The following is a 13,706-nucleotide window of genomic DNA, read 5'->3' as shown; positions in this document are numbered from 1 at the left end:
GGATCAACTGATTTTGTCAAAACTTAGAAATGGCCTCTTAGCCTTAACTACGGGTCACTACTAGAGCCTTAAATAGACACATGCATACACCATTTTGGATGTAAACATTTTTGTAGTTGTATAGAAAAGGATTTCAGTGTACAAGAGAAACAGGAGGCTTACCACTATTAGTATAATCTTATATAGTTACTTACAATTCACACTTACCTTTTTTATCACTTGCATGTTTAGCAGCTTCCACAGAATCTGAGGCAGCATCTTCTGCTTTACTAAAGAAGCCAAAGTTAGATTTACACACCAAAAGGTAACACCAGCTCAATATTTGCTTCTACATCCAATTATGAAATCACTGAAAGTATTTTATTTTATATTACATATAAAAGAATGCTATTTTTAAAGTATGACGCACAGCAGAAGTTAAAAATATGTAGATCCCATTAAAAGACATCTGTTGTCATCAGTACCTTGAGTTCAGATGTCTGAGACCTGGATATCAGAGGTTGGATATCAAGCCAATTGTTTTCTCCCATGAAAGTAAGAAGCTGAGGGAGGTTCTCACATCAACTGAGTAACCCTGGAGCTGCATCCATCCTCCCTTGGCCAGGAGGATGTTGCGACACGGGGCATTTGAGCAAGGCTTATTTGATTTTCATCTAAGAGTGGGGAGAGATCCAAACTCTTTAAATAGTGAGGAAAGGAGAAATATAGGTAAAACTGATCATTCAAAGCCTCTCTGGGCATAGGAATCAAAAACAACAGAACACCCAAAAAGTCCTGTGAGAACAAGAATTTCAGATAAACATATTTTGGGATTTGTTTATTGAAATTTGGATAACCTGAAATTCAGGGACAATCAGGGTTTACATTTACAAGGAAAAAAATAATATGAACCCATTACAACCAACTTCTGGGAGATGTGCTGGCTATAAAAGCTTCCCCAGCAACATAATTTGGACTTGAAGACTCAGAGGTCAAATGTAAATAGGTATGTCTCTTGATGCCTGCAGTGCAGACTGGCCTGTCAGTGGTTCCTTAACTTTAACAGAGTGAACCATATCTTATTAGAAGGTAAATTTGTGAACCATCTCCACCACAATTTGCACTCATGTAGACTTCCTCACTCATTCACAATAGCATAACAACCCTGTTGCAGCTACAGCAATTACTTGCATAGAAAAATTATACAGGGAAAGAAGTATTTTTAGCCATCTTTTACTCAGTTTAACTGCTTAGACAAAAAGGGGCCAGCACCATGTAGCTGGTCAGCAAGTGCTCCCCAAGTCACTGGTGGTTCAGAGACCACAGTCTGGGAATCCATTGAACAAATAATCTCTAAATTCAAATGGAAGGAAACATGTATTTTTACAATTTTTCATAAACTCTTGTTTAACTAGATGGTAAATTCTTCAGGGCAGTGTGTCCATACGCTTGTAATGCACAATATGTAAGGCCCCACTTGAATTGCAGGATAATTATCAAAGTTGTGGCTGAGTTGCAGACAACCCATGGGAAATTTCAGAAAATAATGGACATTTATTATTTGTGGTCCATTACTTTTCCACTGTTGGCCGCCTGGTGCTCCCACTGTCAAAATTGCGGTGGAAGGCTAATATTGCAGAAATTGCAGATTCCACAATATCGCAAGTTAAGTAGGGCTTTGATACACTAGTAGCTATGAAAGTAAAAAAATACATGCCAGATGCAGTGTTTTATATTATTTCCCTACTCAGATGTATTGAATATATTTCTAATTAAGTAGTCAAAGAAGCCACTGATTACCACAGAGTTAGAGAAATCTGAGAATCAGATTTGCCCTAAAGATGGTAAAAGGAGAGCTGTTAGGGCAAGTCAGTTAAAGCTGAACCTTTGCTATCAATATGTAAATTTTGTTTCAGAGACCAGAGTATTTTTACTAAACTCTAGTTCATAAACTTAGTTTTAGAACATTAGATTTTGGTGGAAGCAAAGTCCTTCATGTCTAGGAATAATGTTATGGGCATCATGTCCAGCTATGTACAAGATCAAGATAATGATATGTTCTTTCCCCTGAGGAACTTAAAATATAAGCAACATCTTATTAGTACAAAATGGAGTAATTTACACAGGGGATTCTCTCCCAACAAGGCAGGAGCAATGTTGGGACTCTACAAAAAGCATACAATCCAGAAGAATTAAATACAGCACAGGGCCTCAAAGCTCAGATTATTTCCCTATCCCCGTAAAACCTCAGATCAAGAGGGATTTTTTCTGAATCACAGTAAAAGCAGTTACTTTTAACAAATTAGAAAAAAGTTGTAATTTCAGTTTGTCCTCACCTTGCTCTTAAAAAAAAAAAAAACGAACACTAGCTTACCAGCAAACTGAAAAGCGCTTGTACCACTTAAACTATTATGTTGATAAACTTTAGATGGACATTTAGATAACACGGAAGTTATTTTAAGATAATTGCAATATATTTCATTCAGAGTCTAGACAGTTACTCCTGGGGGAATTCTGCACCACAGCACATGTGCAGAATTTATGTTCCCTGCAGATTTCTTTACTTCTCTGCAGGAAAAAAAAGACTTTCTGATGGGGAAACAAAGTGACGCCACAAGAGTGGTCATGCAACCCGCCCCAGCAGTATGTTCCGGGTGCCCAGGGCAGTTGGCAGAGAGGTAAATCACTGTGGGGCAGGGGGCAGGACTGGGGAAGACCCGGTGGGTGGCTCCTACCCTGCGCTGAGCTCAGCTACTACTCCCGGCTGGGCTGGGGAGGAGGGGACTTCCTCTTCCCCTGCACAGCATCCGGGGCTGGGTCAGACCCACCCCCAGATTTCCCCCCAGCTGTAGGAAGCTCTGCAAACTCCCCTGCTTCCTGCACCCATCACTCCTCAGCTGCAGGAAGTGGAATCCCTGTACAGTGAACTGCTCCCCCATCCGCCCAACCCCCATGCATCCAGACCCTTCATACCCAGACTCTCCTGCTGAGCCTCACCCCCACCCTCCTGCACTCAGAACCCCCCCCGATGAGCCCCATTTCCCCTGCACCTGGACCACCCTGATGAGCCACCTGCACCCAGATCCCCACCCCACAGAACCCCAACTAGCTGCACCAGGATCCCCATCCCACTGAGCCCCACTCCTCCCAGCATCTGGGCCCTCCACTGAAACCCTCACACCCAGACCCCCCTGCCAAGCTCTCCCTCCCCCACCCAGACCCTCCCCCCGCTGAGCCCCAACCACCTTCACCTGGACCCCTCTACAAAATCCCATTACTGTTACCCCCAGAACCCTCCAACAAGCCCCTGTGCACCCAGATCCCCCTCCACACCCAGATCTTCCACTGAGTCACCTGCATACCCTCCCCCCCCCGAACCCTCTCAACCCACACCTGAATCCCCCCACACTTGGAACCTGCCTTGCTGAGCCTGCCCGCCCACACCTGGCATGGAGGGGCCCTTGGGTGTTTCTGTAGGCTGGCCCTGTCCTTGCACTACGTAAGGGTTGGGTTCAGTCTCACCACTGAGTCTGTGGGGTGGAGGCTGCACAGTGATCTCCCACCTCTCTGCAACCTGTGCTCCCCAATGCCATGCTGGAGCATCCACATTTATTTGACAAATAAAATTAGCAGAATTTTTAAATATTGTGCGCAGAATGCCCTCAGAAGTAGACAATACGAAGAACAAAGTGATTTTACACATGACCATTTGTGCAACATTCTTAGCTTCCTATGCATCAATTCATTTTCCTTTTTCATGGGAGAAAGCATTAATGTTCTGGCTAGCCTTCTCTATTTTTGATTTGCCAAGTTTCATGAAAGAACCGCTTACTAAGATACTGGTGAGCTTTGAAGATGGGTAGGTAGCAAACAATTTCTGTTTAGAACAGATATTGAGAGCATTCTGACTTACCTGTTATCTGCCATCTGTATGCTTGTATCCACCTACAAATTAAAATATAAAATGTTTAGGACACAATATACTGTTCTCATATAAAATTATCAAAATCTGATTAACACCTCAAGATGCTTGCAATTCTAGCTGCAGGATCTGCTAAGGAACAGTCAACAGCCATAAGCAGGATCTTACGTACTGTACATCTTTCACCGGACTGGTCACACCAAGCATCACATCTGAATGCAAGTTTATGAGCAGCTGTTCTATGATGTGATCTCATGGAATATTTAGTATCAGGGGGTAGCTGTGTTAGTCTGTATCTACAAAAACAACAAGGATCTGTTAGTCTTTAAGGTGCCACCAGACTCCTTGTTGTTTTCATGGAATATTTGTTTTTAAATGGCTAAATAGCTCTTTACATCCCTTAAAAGTAAGTATTTCAGCCTGTAATCTGTTCCTATGGCATCATAAAATCTGAACTATATACTAAAAACAAAAGTGTTAAAGCCTAGGTTATGTATCAGTAAGATAGGAGGTTATCAAACAGAACTATTTAGGAAAAAGAACAGGAGTACTTGTGGCACCTTAGAGACTAACAAATTTATTAGAGCATAAACTTTCGTGGACTACAGCCCACTTTTTCAGATGCATATAGAGTGAAACATATATTGAGGAGAGCACCTGTTCATGCTCTCTGTATATGTGTATATATATCTCCTCAATATATGTTTCACTCTATATGCATCTGAAAAAGTGGGCTGTAGTCCACGAAAGTTTATGCTCTAATAAATTTGTTAGTCTCTAAGGTGCCACAAGTACTCCAGTTCTTTTTGCGGATACAGACTAACACGGCTGCTACTCTGAAACCTCCTATTTAGGTTCGCTGCTCCTTTTCTAAAAAAAGGATTTTTCCTCTTATGTTACCCAGTACTTAGTCATCTCATTCAACTCCTGTCTCAAACAGGAGTGCACATAGATATTCTCAAATACAAACATGACAAAGGGCAGTACAACTAAAGAGCTGAAATACTCCTGACTCAGAAGTTTTAATGATCAAGGTTTCCCCTTTTTTCACTTCCTAGTCTTTTCCTCCCATACTCTTTCCTAACTTGGAGGCATAGACATGGAAATCTTGAATAGGAATAAAGAGGTTATTTTATGTCTGGCACTGGTACAACTGCTGCTGGAATACTGTGTCCAGAGCTGGTGCTTGAAATTCAAGATGGACATTGATAAACTGGAGAGAGTTCAGAGAAGAGCCATGAGAATGGAGAGAGAGAGAGCATGCAGTATTCCAGCATTTCCTTCTATCTCTTGCCCCCACACTAAACCTGATACCTGGCCCTAAACACCAGTCTTATTTTCAGTCTCTCTGACCCAATGACTATTTGCATATTCACCCCAAGTGGAATAGCTTCAATAGGAGAGATTTAGAGAGCCCTACATCAGAATATCCCATAGCTCAGTGATTAGAGCACTCTCCTGAGAGGTAGGAGACACTTGTCCATATCCTCTCCCTTCATGAGACCGGGGTGGGCGGGTGCTGAACCCAGATCTCCCACATTCCAGGTATGTGTTCTAACCAATAGGCTAGAAGTTAAGGTGGACACCACCTCCCACTTCCTCCTCCAGCAGACAGATTTTGAATTAAACTTGATTTGGTATGCAACCTCTGAGCACACCTACCTTATCAAGCCCCGCATGGGAGATAGGCGGGAGAATGCCTATCTTCCCCTGGTTCGTGCACTGATCTGGGGTTTAGGTTCAGGAAATCTAAAGTGAGGCAGTAATGTACGTGTCCAGAGGCAGAAATGTCTGCACCTAGAGAATGTTTACCCTGAAAATTTAGGCACCAAGTTTTGGCACCTACAGAAGTCAGCTGGAGTTTTGTTAATCACAGTAGAGCCTACAATTGTGACTTAGGAGCCAAAGACTGGGATACAGGTGCATAAGTACCTTTGTGGATTGGGGCCTAAGGCCCAGTTTGACTATTGCCATGTGTCAAGCAAGCTCTGAGGAAGGCCAATCTCCTACATGGTAGGTATAATAAATTAACATCAAGACACCAACTGCTGCTGCAATATTCTAGTATCAAGCACTTGCGTAGCGCCTAGAAGTTTGAGGTGTCACAATTTAGACATTTGGGGCATTCATAGAATCCCAAACTTTCAATCATGATTTAATAATTATTTGTGATGGAGAACCCACCACTTCCGTTGGTAAATTGTTTCTATGATTAGTTATTCTCACTGCTAAAAGTTTATGCCTTATTTCCAATCTGAATTGGTCTAGTTTCAAATTCCAGCCATTGCATTGATTTATACCTTTCTCTGCTCCCAGGGGTTCTCAAACTTAATTGCACCACAACCCTCTTCTGACAACAAAAATTATTACATGATCCCAGGAAGGGGGACTGAAGCCTGAGCTCACCTGAGTCCCGCCACCCAGGGCGGGGAAGGGAGGTGTCCAAAGCCAAAGGGCTTCAGCCCCAGGTGGGGGGCCTGTAACCCCGCCGCCCACTGCTGAAGCTCTTGGGCTTCAGCCTCGGGCCCCAGCAAGTCTAATGCCAGCCCTGCCGTCCCAATTAAAACAAGGTTATGACCCACTGTGGGGTCCCAACCCAGTTTGAGAACCGCTATGCTAGACTGAAGAGTCCATCATTAAATACTTGTTTTCTGTGTAGATACTCACAGACTACAATCAAGTCACCCCTTAACCTTCTCTTTGTTAAGTTAAAAAGACAGACTCAATAACTCAGTCACTAAAAGGTGTTTTCTAATCCTTGAACCATTCTCATGGCTCTTCTCTGAACTCTCTCCAGTTTATCAATGTCCTTCTTGAATTTCAAGCACCAGAGCTGGACACAGTATTCCAGCAGCAGTTGTACCAGTGCCAGACATAAAATAACCTCTTTATTCCTATTCAAGATTCCCATGTCTATGCCTCCAAGCATTGCAGGAGGTCATGTTAAGCTAATTATCTACCAAAACCCCCAAATCTCTTTTCAGGGTCACTGCTTCCCAGGACAGAGCATCCCATCCTGTCAGTATAGCCTATATTCTTTGTTCCTAGATGTATTTAGCCATATTAAACCGACATTGAGAAGCTGTGCTCAAGCAAACGAACCAGATGACTCTGTATCAGTGACCTTTCCTCTTCATTATTTACCACTACTCCAGTGTGCGTGTTATCTGCACATTTCATCAGTGATTGTAGGTTTTCTTCCAGATCATTAATAAAAGAGTTAGATAGTGTAGGGCCAAGTACCGATTCCTGCAAGACCCAATAGAAACATACCCGTTTGATGATATTTCCTATTTATAATTAAATTTTGAGATCAGTTAGCCATCTTCAAATTCATTTAATGTGTGCATGTTAATTTTATATCATTCTAGTTTTTAAATCACAGTGTCATGTGGTCCTAAGTCTAAGTATATTACATCAACACTATTATCTTTATCAACCAAACTTGTAATCTCATTAGAAAAAAAGATATCAAGTTAGTTTGCTAGAATCTATTTTCCATAAATCCATATTGATTTGCATTAATTACATTACCCTCCTCAAATTCTCTATTAAATGAGTTTTATATCAGCTGCTCCATTATCTTCCCAGGGATCAATGTCAGACTGACTGGCCTATAATTAAGGCTACATTTTAGTCATGGATATTTTTAGTGAAAGTCATGGACAAGTCAAGGGCAGTAAACAAAAATTCATGGCCCGTGACATGTCCATAACTCTTACTATATACCCTTAACTAAAACATAGGCGGGGGGCTGCGGGTGCTCTGAGGGGGGGTGGGGTGGTGGTCCAGGGGCACTGGCCCAGGACCCTGCTGGTGCTGCAGGGTGTGGGGGGGACAGGCCATGGCCTGGGACCCCTGCTGGTGCTGGAGGTGGTTGGCGGGGCTGGCAGGGGCTCCCTACCCGACTCCACGTGTCCTGGCTGCAGGTCCTAGGTGGTGGGTAGGCCATGGGGTTTCACGCACTGGTCCCGCCACAAGCACCGGCTGCACAGCTCCCATTGGCTGGGAACTGCACTCTCCCCCCCCCAACCCAAACTGCTGTGCTTCTGAGCCAACACCAGCTCCTGCAGAAGTCATGGAAGTCACGGAAAGTCATGGAATCCATAACCTACATGACAGACTCGTTGCCCTACCTGTAATTACCCAGGTCATCCTGTTTACCCCATTAAAAATGTGGAACAACATTAGCTTTATTCTAGTCTTCTGGAACTTTCCCAGTGTTTCAACACTTATTGAAGGGGTACTTTCAAACAGAGCTCTTCCAGTTAGAGAAAACTTAAGAGAAGGTCAGAAATCAAAAAATAGTACAACTTTTAAAACAAGCTCTTCCTACAGAGATCACGGAATTGCCTGTAAATTCTGGAAGAGTTAAGTATGATAGAGCCAGTGCATTTCAATGAGAAAGTAAGTGGTATCATGGCGTCTCCATGTTTACTGTGATAATTATTTCCATGATAAGCAAGCTCAGTTTACAGTTTTATAACTGTTGGCACTCAAATACTGGAGCTTAGAATCAAGAGAGTTATTTCTTGGGCATCACCACCAATAAGCTTTGCAGGACAAGTTATGGTCTCAGTTACCTCGAGCAAACCATTATCTTCAAATTATGCCATTAGTGACAGAATATTAAAACACAGAACAAAATAAAAACAAACAACAACAACAAAAAGCCACCTACCTCACTAGTCCTGGGAAACATGCTGTAATTAAAGTCTGCCTGATGCAAACCAGACACGATACAGGTTAGCTGAAGCAGCATAGGAATGGAAATAATTGGGAGGTAGGGGAGGGTCTCAGCCCATGTAGGGCCCCAAAACAAAGGCTCAGCCCCAGAAGGAAGGGCTTGCTCACCTCTAACAGGCACAGCTTTGAAAAAGGTCCTGCAAGCTTAATGTCAGGAGGCACCATCCCACAAGAGGGAATGCATTTTGAAAAAGAAAACTTTCATTTTGTTTAAAAAAAAAGATTTCAAGTCCTTACAGTTGCATGTAAGCCAACACACAGAGGAAGAAACTGAGCCTGCTGCACTGGGAAAAGAGTGGTAAAATGAGGCCCAGTCAGGATCAGACCACCCCTCCACTCAGTTAGCCACCAGATCCAGAATTGTGTAGGAAAGAACCCTCTCACTCTGGGTGCATTAGGACCCGGGTGGGGCCTCCCCTCTCCCACCTCACCATGTGGGTTGTGTAAGAGTCAGCCCCAGAGACTCCAGTCAGTAGGGGCAAAAGCAGCCAAAAAGCCAAAGCATATCTTTGGACCTTTGCATATTTAGAGGACTTTCTGTAGTACCGACTGGACTTGCTCCGCCCCTGTGTTGATTGGCTATTTGTTCTAACCCTAACTCCTAATCCCCCATTCTCAGTCTCTTCACCTAAACCTCACTCTACACCTATCTAATTTCTTACCCCTTTACTCCCCTGCCTTGCCCCCTCACCTCTTATTTCCATTTAGCTTATCCCTTCCAAACATACACCCTCAAAAAGTAAATAAACAGCATAACCACCATATCTAATGCCATCACTCTGCTTGTGTTATACCCTTTCCCATGTGCACATATGTCTTGTTGAATTAGACTGTAAGCTCTTTTGTAAGCAGGTACCATCTACTGTTTCTGAGCACCTAGCTCAGCGATGGGAAAACTACCGTCCTGCCCAGCCCCTGAGCTCCTGGCCTGGAAGGCTAGTCCCTGGCCCTTCCCTCACTATTCCCCCTCCCCCGCTGTCTCAGCTTGCCCCGACACTAGCGCAATGCTCTGGGCAGCGGGACTGCTAGCTCTTACCAGGCAGCGCAGCTGCAGAGCCGGCCTGACCCAGTGCTCTGTGCTGTGGCTGGCTCCAGTCGGGCAGCGTGGCTGGCTGCCCTGGTGCTCTGGGAAGCGCAGCTGTAAAGCCACCAGCGCTCCAGGCAGCATAGTAAGGAGGCAGGGAGCAGGGGGGTTGGATAGAAGGCAAGGGAGTTCGGAGTGGTGGTCAGGGGTGTGGATGAGGTCAGGGTGGTCAGAGGGCGGGGAACAGAGGGGTTGAATGGGGGAGGGGCTCCAGGGGGCAGTCAGGAATGAGAGGAAGGGTTGGATGGGGCAGAGGAGACATCAGAGGGCAAGAAGCAGGGGGGTGGTAAGATGGGGCAGTGGCTGGGCCACACCTGGCTGTTTGGGGGGGCACAGCCTCCCCTAACCAGCCCTCCATACAATTTCAGAAACCTGATGTAGCCCTCAAGCCAAAAAGTTTACCCGCGCCTGACTTAGCTCAATAAACCCCCAGTCTTGGTTGGCCCTTAGGCATCAGAGCCATCCCTAGGAACCACTCCAGGCCCTGTGCTTTGGGGAGCCCCATGGGCTGACATCCCCTCTCCCAGCCTACCCTAAAAACAAAAAACACATCATGGACCATGAAATGTGGTCTTGTGTGCACTTTTACCCTATACTATACCAATCTCATGGGGGAGACCAAAGTGTCTCAAAGTGAGGGAGGGTCCTGACCCAAAAAGGAATTGCGGGGGGGGGAGGTCACAAGGTTATTTTAAGGGGGATCGTGGTATTGCCGCCCTTACTTCTGTGCTGCCTTCAGCGCTGAGCAACTGAAGAGTGGCGGCTGTGGGCTATCAGCACCCCGCCAGAAGCAGTGCAGAAGTAAAGATAGCAATGCCATACCCATGCCACCCTTACTTCTGTGCTGCTGTCTGCAGAGCTGAGCAGCTGCTGACTTGCGGCTGCTGACTAAGGGCCCAGCTCTGCAGGCAGCAGTACAGAAGTAAGGGTGGCATACCTTGCCATTCTAACTTCTGTGCTGCTGCTGGCTCTTCCTTCAGAGTTGGGCTCCCACTCTCCAGCTCTGAATGCAATGCCACCGTCTGCAGCAGTACAGAAGTAAGAGTAGCAGTACCACAACCCCCCCTACAATAACCTTGCCACTCCCTCCCCCCACAACTCCTTTTTGGGTCAGGACCCCTGCAATTACAATACCATAAAATTTACTATTTTTAAAATCCTATGACCCTGAAATTGACCAAAATGGACTGTGAATTTGGTAGGGCCCAACAACTCATGGGTAAGCCAAACCTCAGAAGAAAGTTACAATGTCTGTGTCAGACCTTTTATACATAACTTTGTAGGCAGCAACCATCAACTTTATATTCCTGCTGGGGAAACTTAAGAGAAATAAAAATAGGGAATGAACAGAAATTCTTTAAGCTGGTTCACATAACCTCTTCTTTGCGCGATATTTAAACTCCTTTTAAAGGCCTATGCTTGCCACACAATAAAGTGGCAATAAGTCAAGGTGACTTGGATAATTTGGCTGTTTTCTCCTTCCCCTAATGCCTCTCTATACTTTTTCCTCTGCCCTTCTGCTGTGAATGTCTCAACGTGCAAGGTCCAGCCCGCTTGAGGATATGAAATGCAGCTACCAAATGAGTAGGATAATAAGACTCTTACGCACTCTCTCAGGATACCTGGGGAGACGCAGCAGCGTGCAATCGGGGCAGGGGAGTAGAAGAAGTGAGCTCCCTACCCAGGGCAGCCGGAGAAGAGACGGGGTGGCAGCGAGGTGAACACAGCGGTGGGGGAAGGAGCGCCCCCAGGTCCCGGCCTCCCCGCAGGGGAGCAGAGCGGAGGCACGCGGGGCCGGGGATCCTCACGCCAGGCCTACAATCACTGAGACGCCCCACACAGCGGCCCCGCGGAGCCGAACTTTCCCGGCGCAGCGACAGAAACTCCGCGCAACCCTGCCCGCTCGGAGCTAGGCCCGTCCCACGCTAGTGGGGCGCCCCGGGCCTCCCACGCCACTCCCGGAGCCCCACCCCGGGCTAGAGAGGCCGCCTCCGCTCGCCCCAACCGCAAACAGGGAGGGCGGGCCTCGCTCCCAGGCATGGGGGCCCCCTCACCTAGCTACAGCCGGGAAAGGACAAGGAGCTCAGACCGGCCCTCACCTGCCCGGGCCGCGCGTCTCCTCACAGCCCCACCAGCGGCGCCTAAGCTTCTCTCAGGCCGACTCACTCGGGCTGCGCCGCCGTCAATAAGACCGCTTCCCATTGGGCGACGCTCAGGCAGCCCGCACAGTAAAACCCACCTCGATTGGCCCGCAAGGAACCACGGCTCTGCACGCGGGCCATGTTGACTATCCGGCGCAGGAGCGCTTAGCCAATCAAGGCGGGAGGGCAGCTTGGTGTGGGCGGGAAAAAGGGGAGGGAGGGAGGGGTGCGCGCTCGCGGCTGCGCGCGCGTCCGGGTATAAGGGGCGGGAGCATTGGCTCAGGGGGAGTTGAGAGCGTGTGGCTGGGGAGAGGGGCCTAGTCGCGCCTAGGTAGTTAAAGGGACAGACGCGAGGAAATGGTGGGCGCGCGGAAGTGGTTGCCAATTGCAGCTCTGTTGTGGGTGTTTGTTTGTCACACTCAGTGGAGAATAACATTATAGAGGTAGCAAATTTTTTAAAGTACTTTCCGTAATAACATCATCCCAGGCTTTCAGCATTCAGCTTCATCCAGCTGCCCTTCATGATCATCTTGACTATTTTAGTTGAGATGCTGGACATGTTGGATTTGGCACTGTTCGGATCGGATATGAAGATGATATAGAACTTCAGTCTGTAACCTTATAATTTCTTCAAATGTAGTTTTCTGAATAGAATATTTATTCCATAGGTCTCCCACAAAACCTTTAGATTATTTTACATTTTTCATCTCTGTAGAGGCTGTTCTTTCTTTAACAAACCAAGAAAAGAGAAAATGGATGGAAAACCATGAAAATGGATAGTAATAAGAGAAAGGTAATTTTCTTTGTCTTTCCAAAGCCTTTGCCACTGTTTTCTTATTTCTACATTTTGTACTTCTGGTCTAATGTAGTGGAGCAGGGTGAATGTGCTCAATTTTGGCTGAGTGAATCATCTGTCCATTTAGCTTCTGCAGCTCAATGACAAATAGAGCTAAATATTACAGATTTTTACTAAATAAAGGGCTATTTTCTTGTCCAAATTATACTGATATCAACTAATAATTTCTAGCTGTTATCCGAATCAAATTTCTACTAGGTATATTATGTATACTACATATATTATTACAATACATCTATTCACTACACCAGGCCATGTCATTTTTTGAAATTATATAACATTTGGTACAAGAGATACTCCTTTTTACATTAATTTACAACTAATTTAATATAACAGAATAAAAGATCAAGAGGAATATGATTAAAATAAATTACAGTATACAGTAATGTATCCTGAGAAACGATCAAAACAGAGTCTTGAGTCACTATGTAATTCTTACATATTTCTCTAGAAAAAGTTGAGAGGTGCAGTCTGAAATTAAGCTGGAGGTCTGCATGGGTAAAGTCTCCTACCATCATTCATTCTGGAGAGAAGAAACAATTACTCTATATTATGTTCTAGAAATAAAATAGTGTTGAAGATATACAAGGAAGATATACAATTATGAAATGTAAAGGGCAGATTCAGTACCTTGAAGACTTAAAAATAAAAAGCAGCAATATGAAATGGAATTAGCATGATATTTTGACATATGAGCCTCAGTTCAATCCTGGAGTAACTTAGTTGATTTCTTATCTAAGTGGGATGTCACTAAATCAGACAGTTCAATTTTAGGGGATTACTTCACATCTTGAGTACCGATTTTGGGAAAAGTTGGTGTTTTGCATTCCCTTCAGAAAAGTCATGCTTGGGCTCAATCTGATTTCCTTGAAGCATGGAGTTTCACAGAATTTTTGATTATTGAAATGGTGGAGTCCATGAAATTTTGACAAGCACGACTCAACAGAAGTTGTACAAATCCAGAATTATTTTGAAGTT

The 13,706-nt window shown here is 45.1% G+C and overlaps 1 protein-coding gene across 4 annotated transcripts in view; it reads right to left on the bottom strand.

Moving 5' to 3' along the window:
* NAP1L4 (nucleosome assembly protein 1 like 4) overlaps window positions 1-11,942 on the bottom strand; it is a 65,182-nt gene extending 53,240 nt beyond the window's left edge. For 2 of the 4 annotated variants that reach the window (XM_034770256.1, XM_034770255.1), the window contains exons 1-3: window positions 8,583-8,618; window positions 3,893-3,924; window positions 208-269 (exon numbers count right to left, since the gene is read on the bottom strand). In XM_034770256.1, coding sequence (XP_034626147.1) covers window positions 208-269; window positions 3,893-3,924; window positions 8,583-8,603 — 115 coding nt within the window. In that variant the 5' untranslated portion in view covers window positions 8,604-8,618. Of the gene's footprint in view, window positions 1-207; window positions 270-3,892; window positions 3,925-8,582; window positions 8,619-11,785 lie in introns of those variants that run through there. The other 2 variants (XM_034770257.1, XM_034770258.1) reach the window with 2 other exon arrangements.
* Window positions 11,943-13,706: the final 1,764 nt, after the last annotated feature.

Source organism: Trachemys scripta, chromosome 4 (assembly GCF_013100865.1).
Source record: "Trachemys scripta elegans isolate TJP31775 chromosome 4, CAS_Tse_1.0, whole genome shotgun sequence".
NCBI classification, from domain to species: domain Eukaryota; kingdom Metazoa; phylum Chordata; order Testudines; family Emydidae; genus Trachemys; species Trachemys scripta.
The sequence above is the reverse complement of the archived record's forward strand: the minus strand, read 5'-3'. Positions and strand labels throughout refer to the sequence as shown.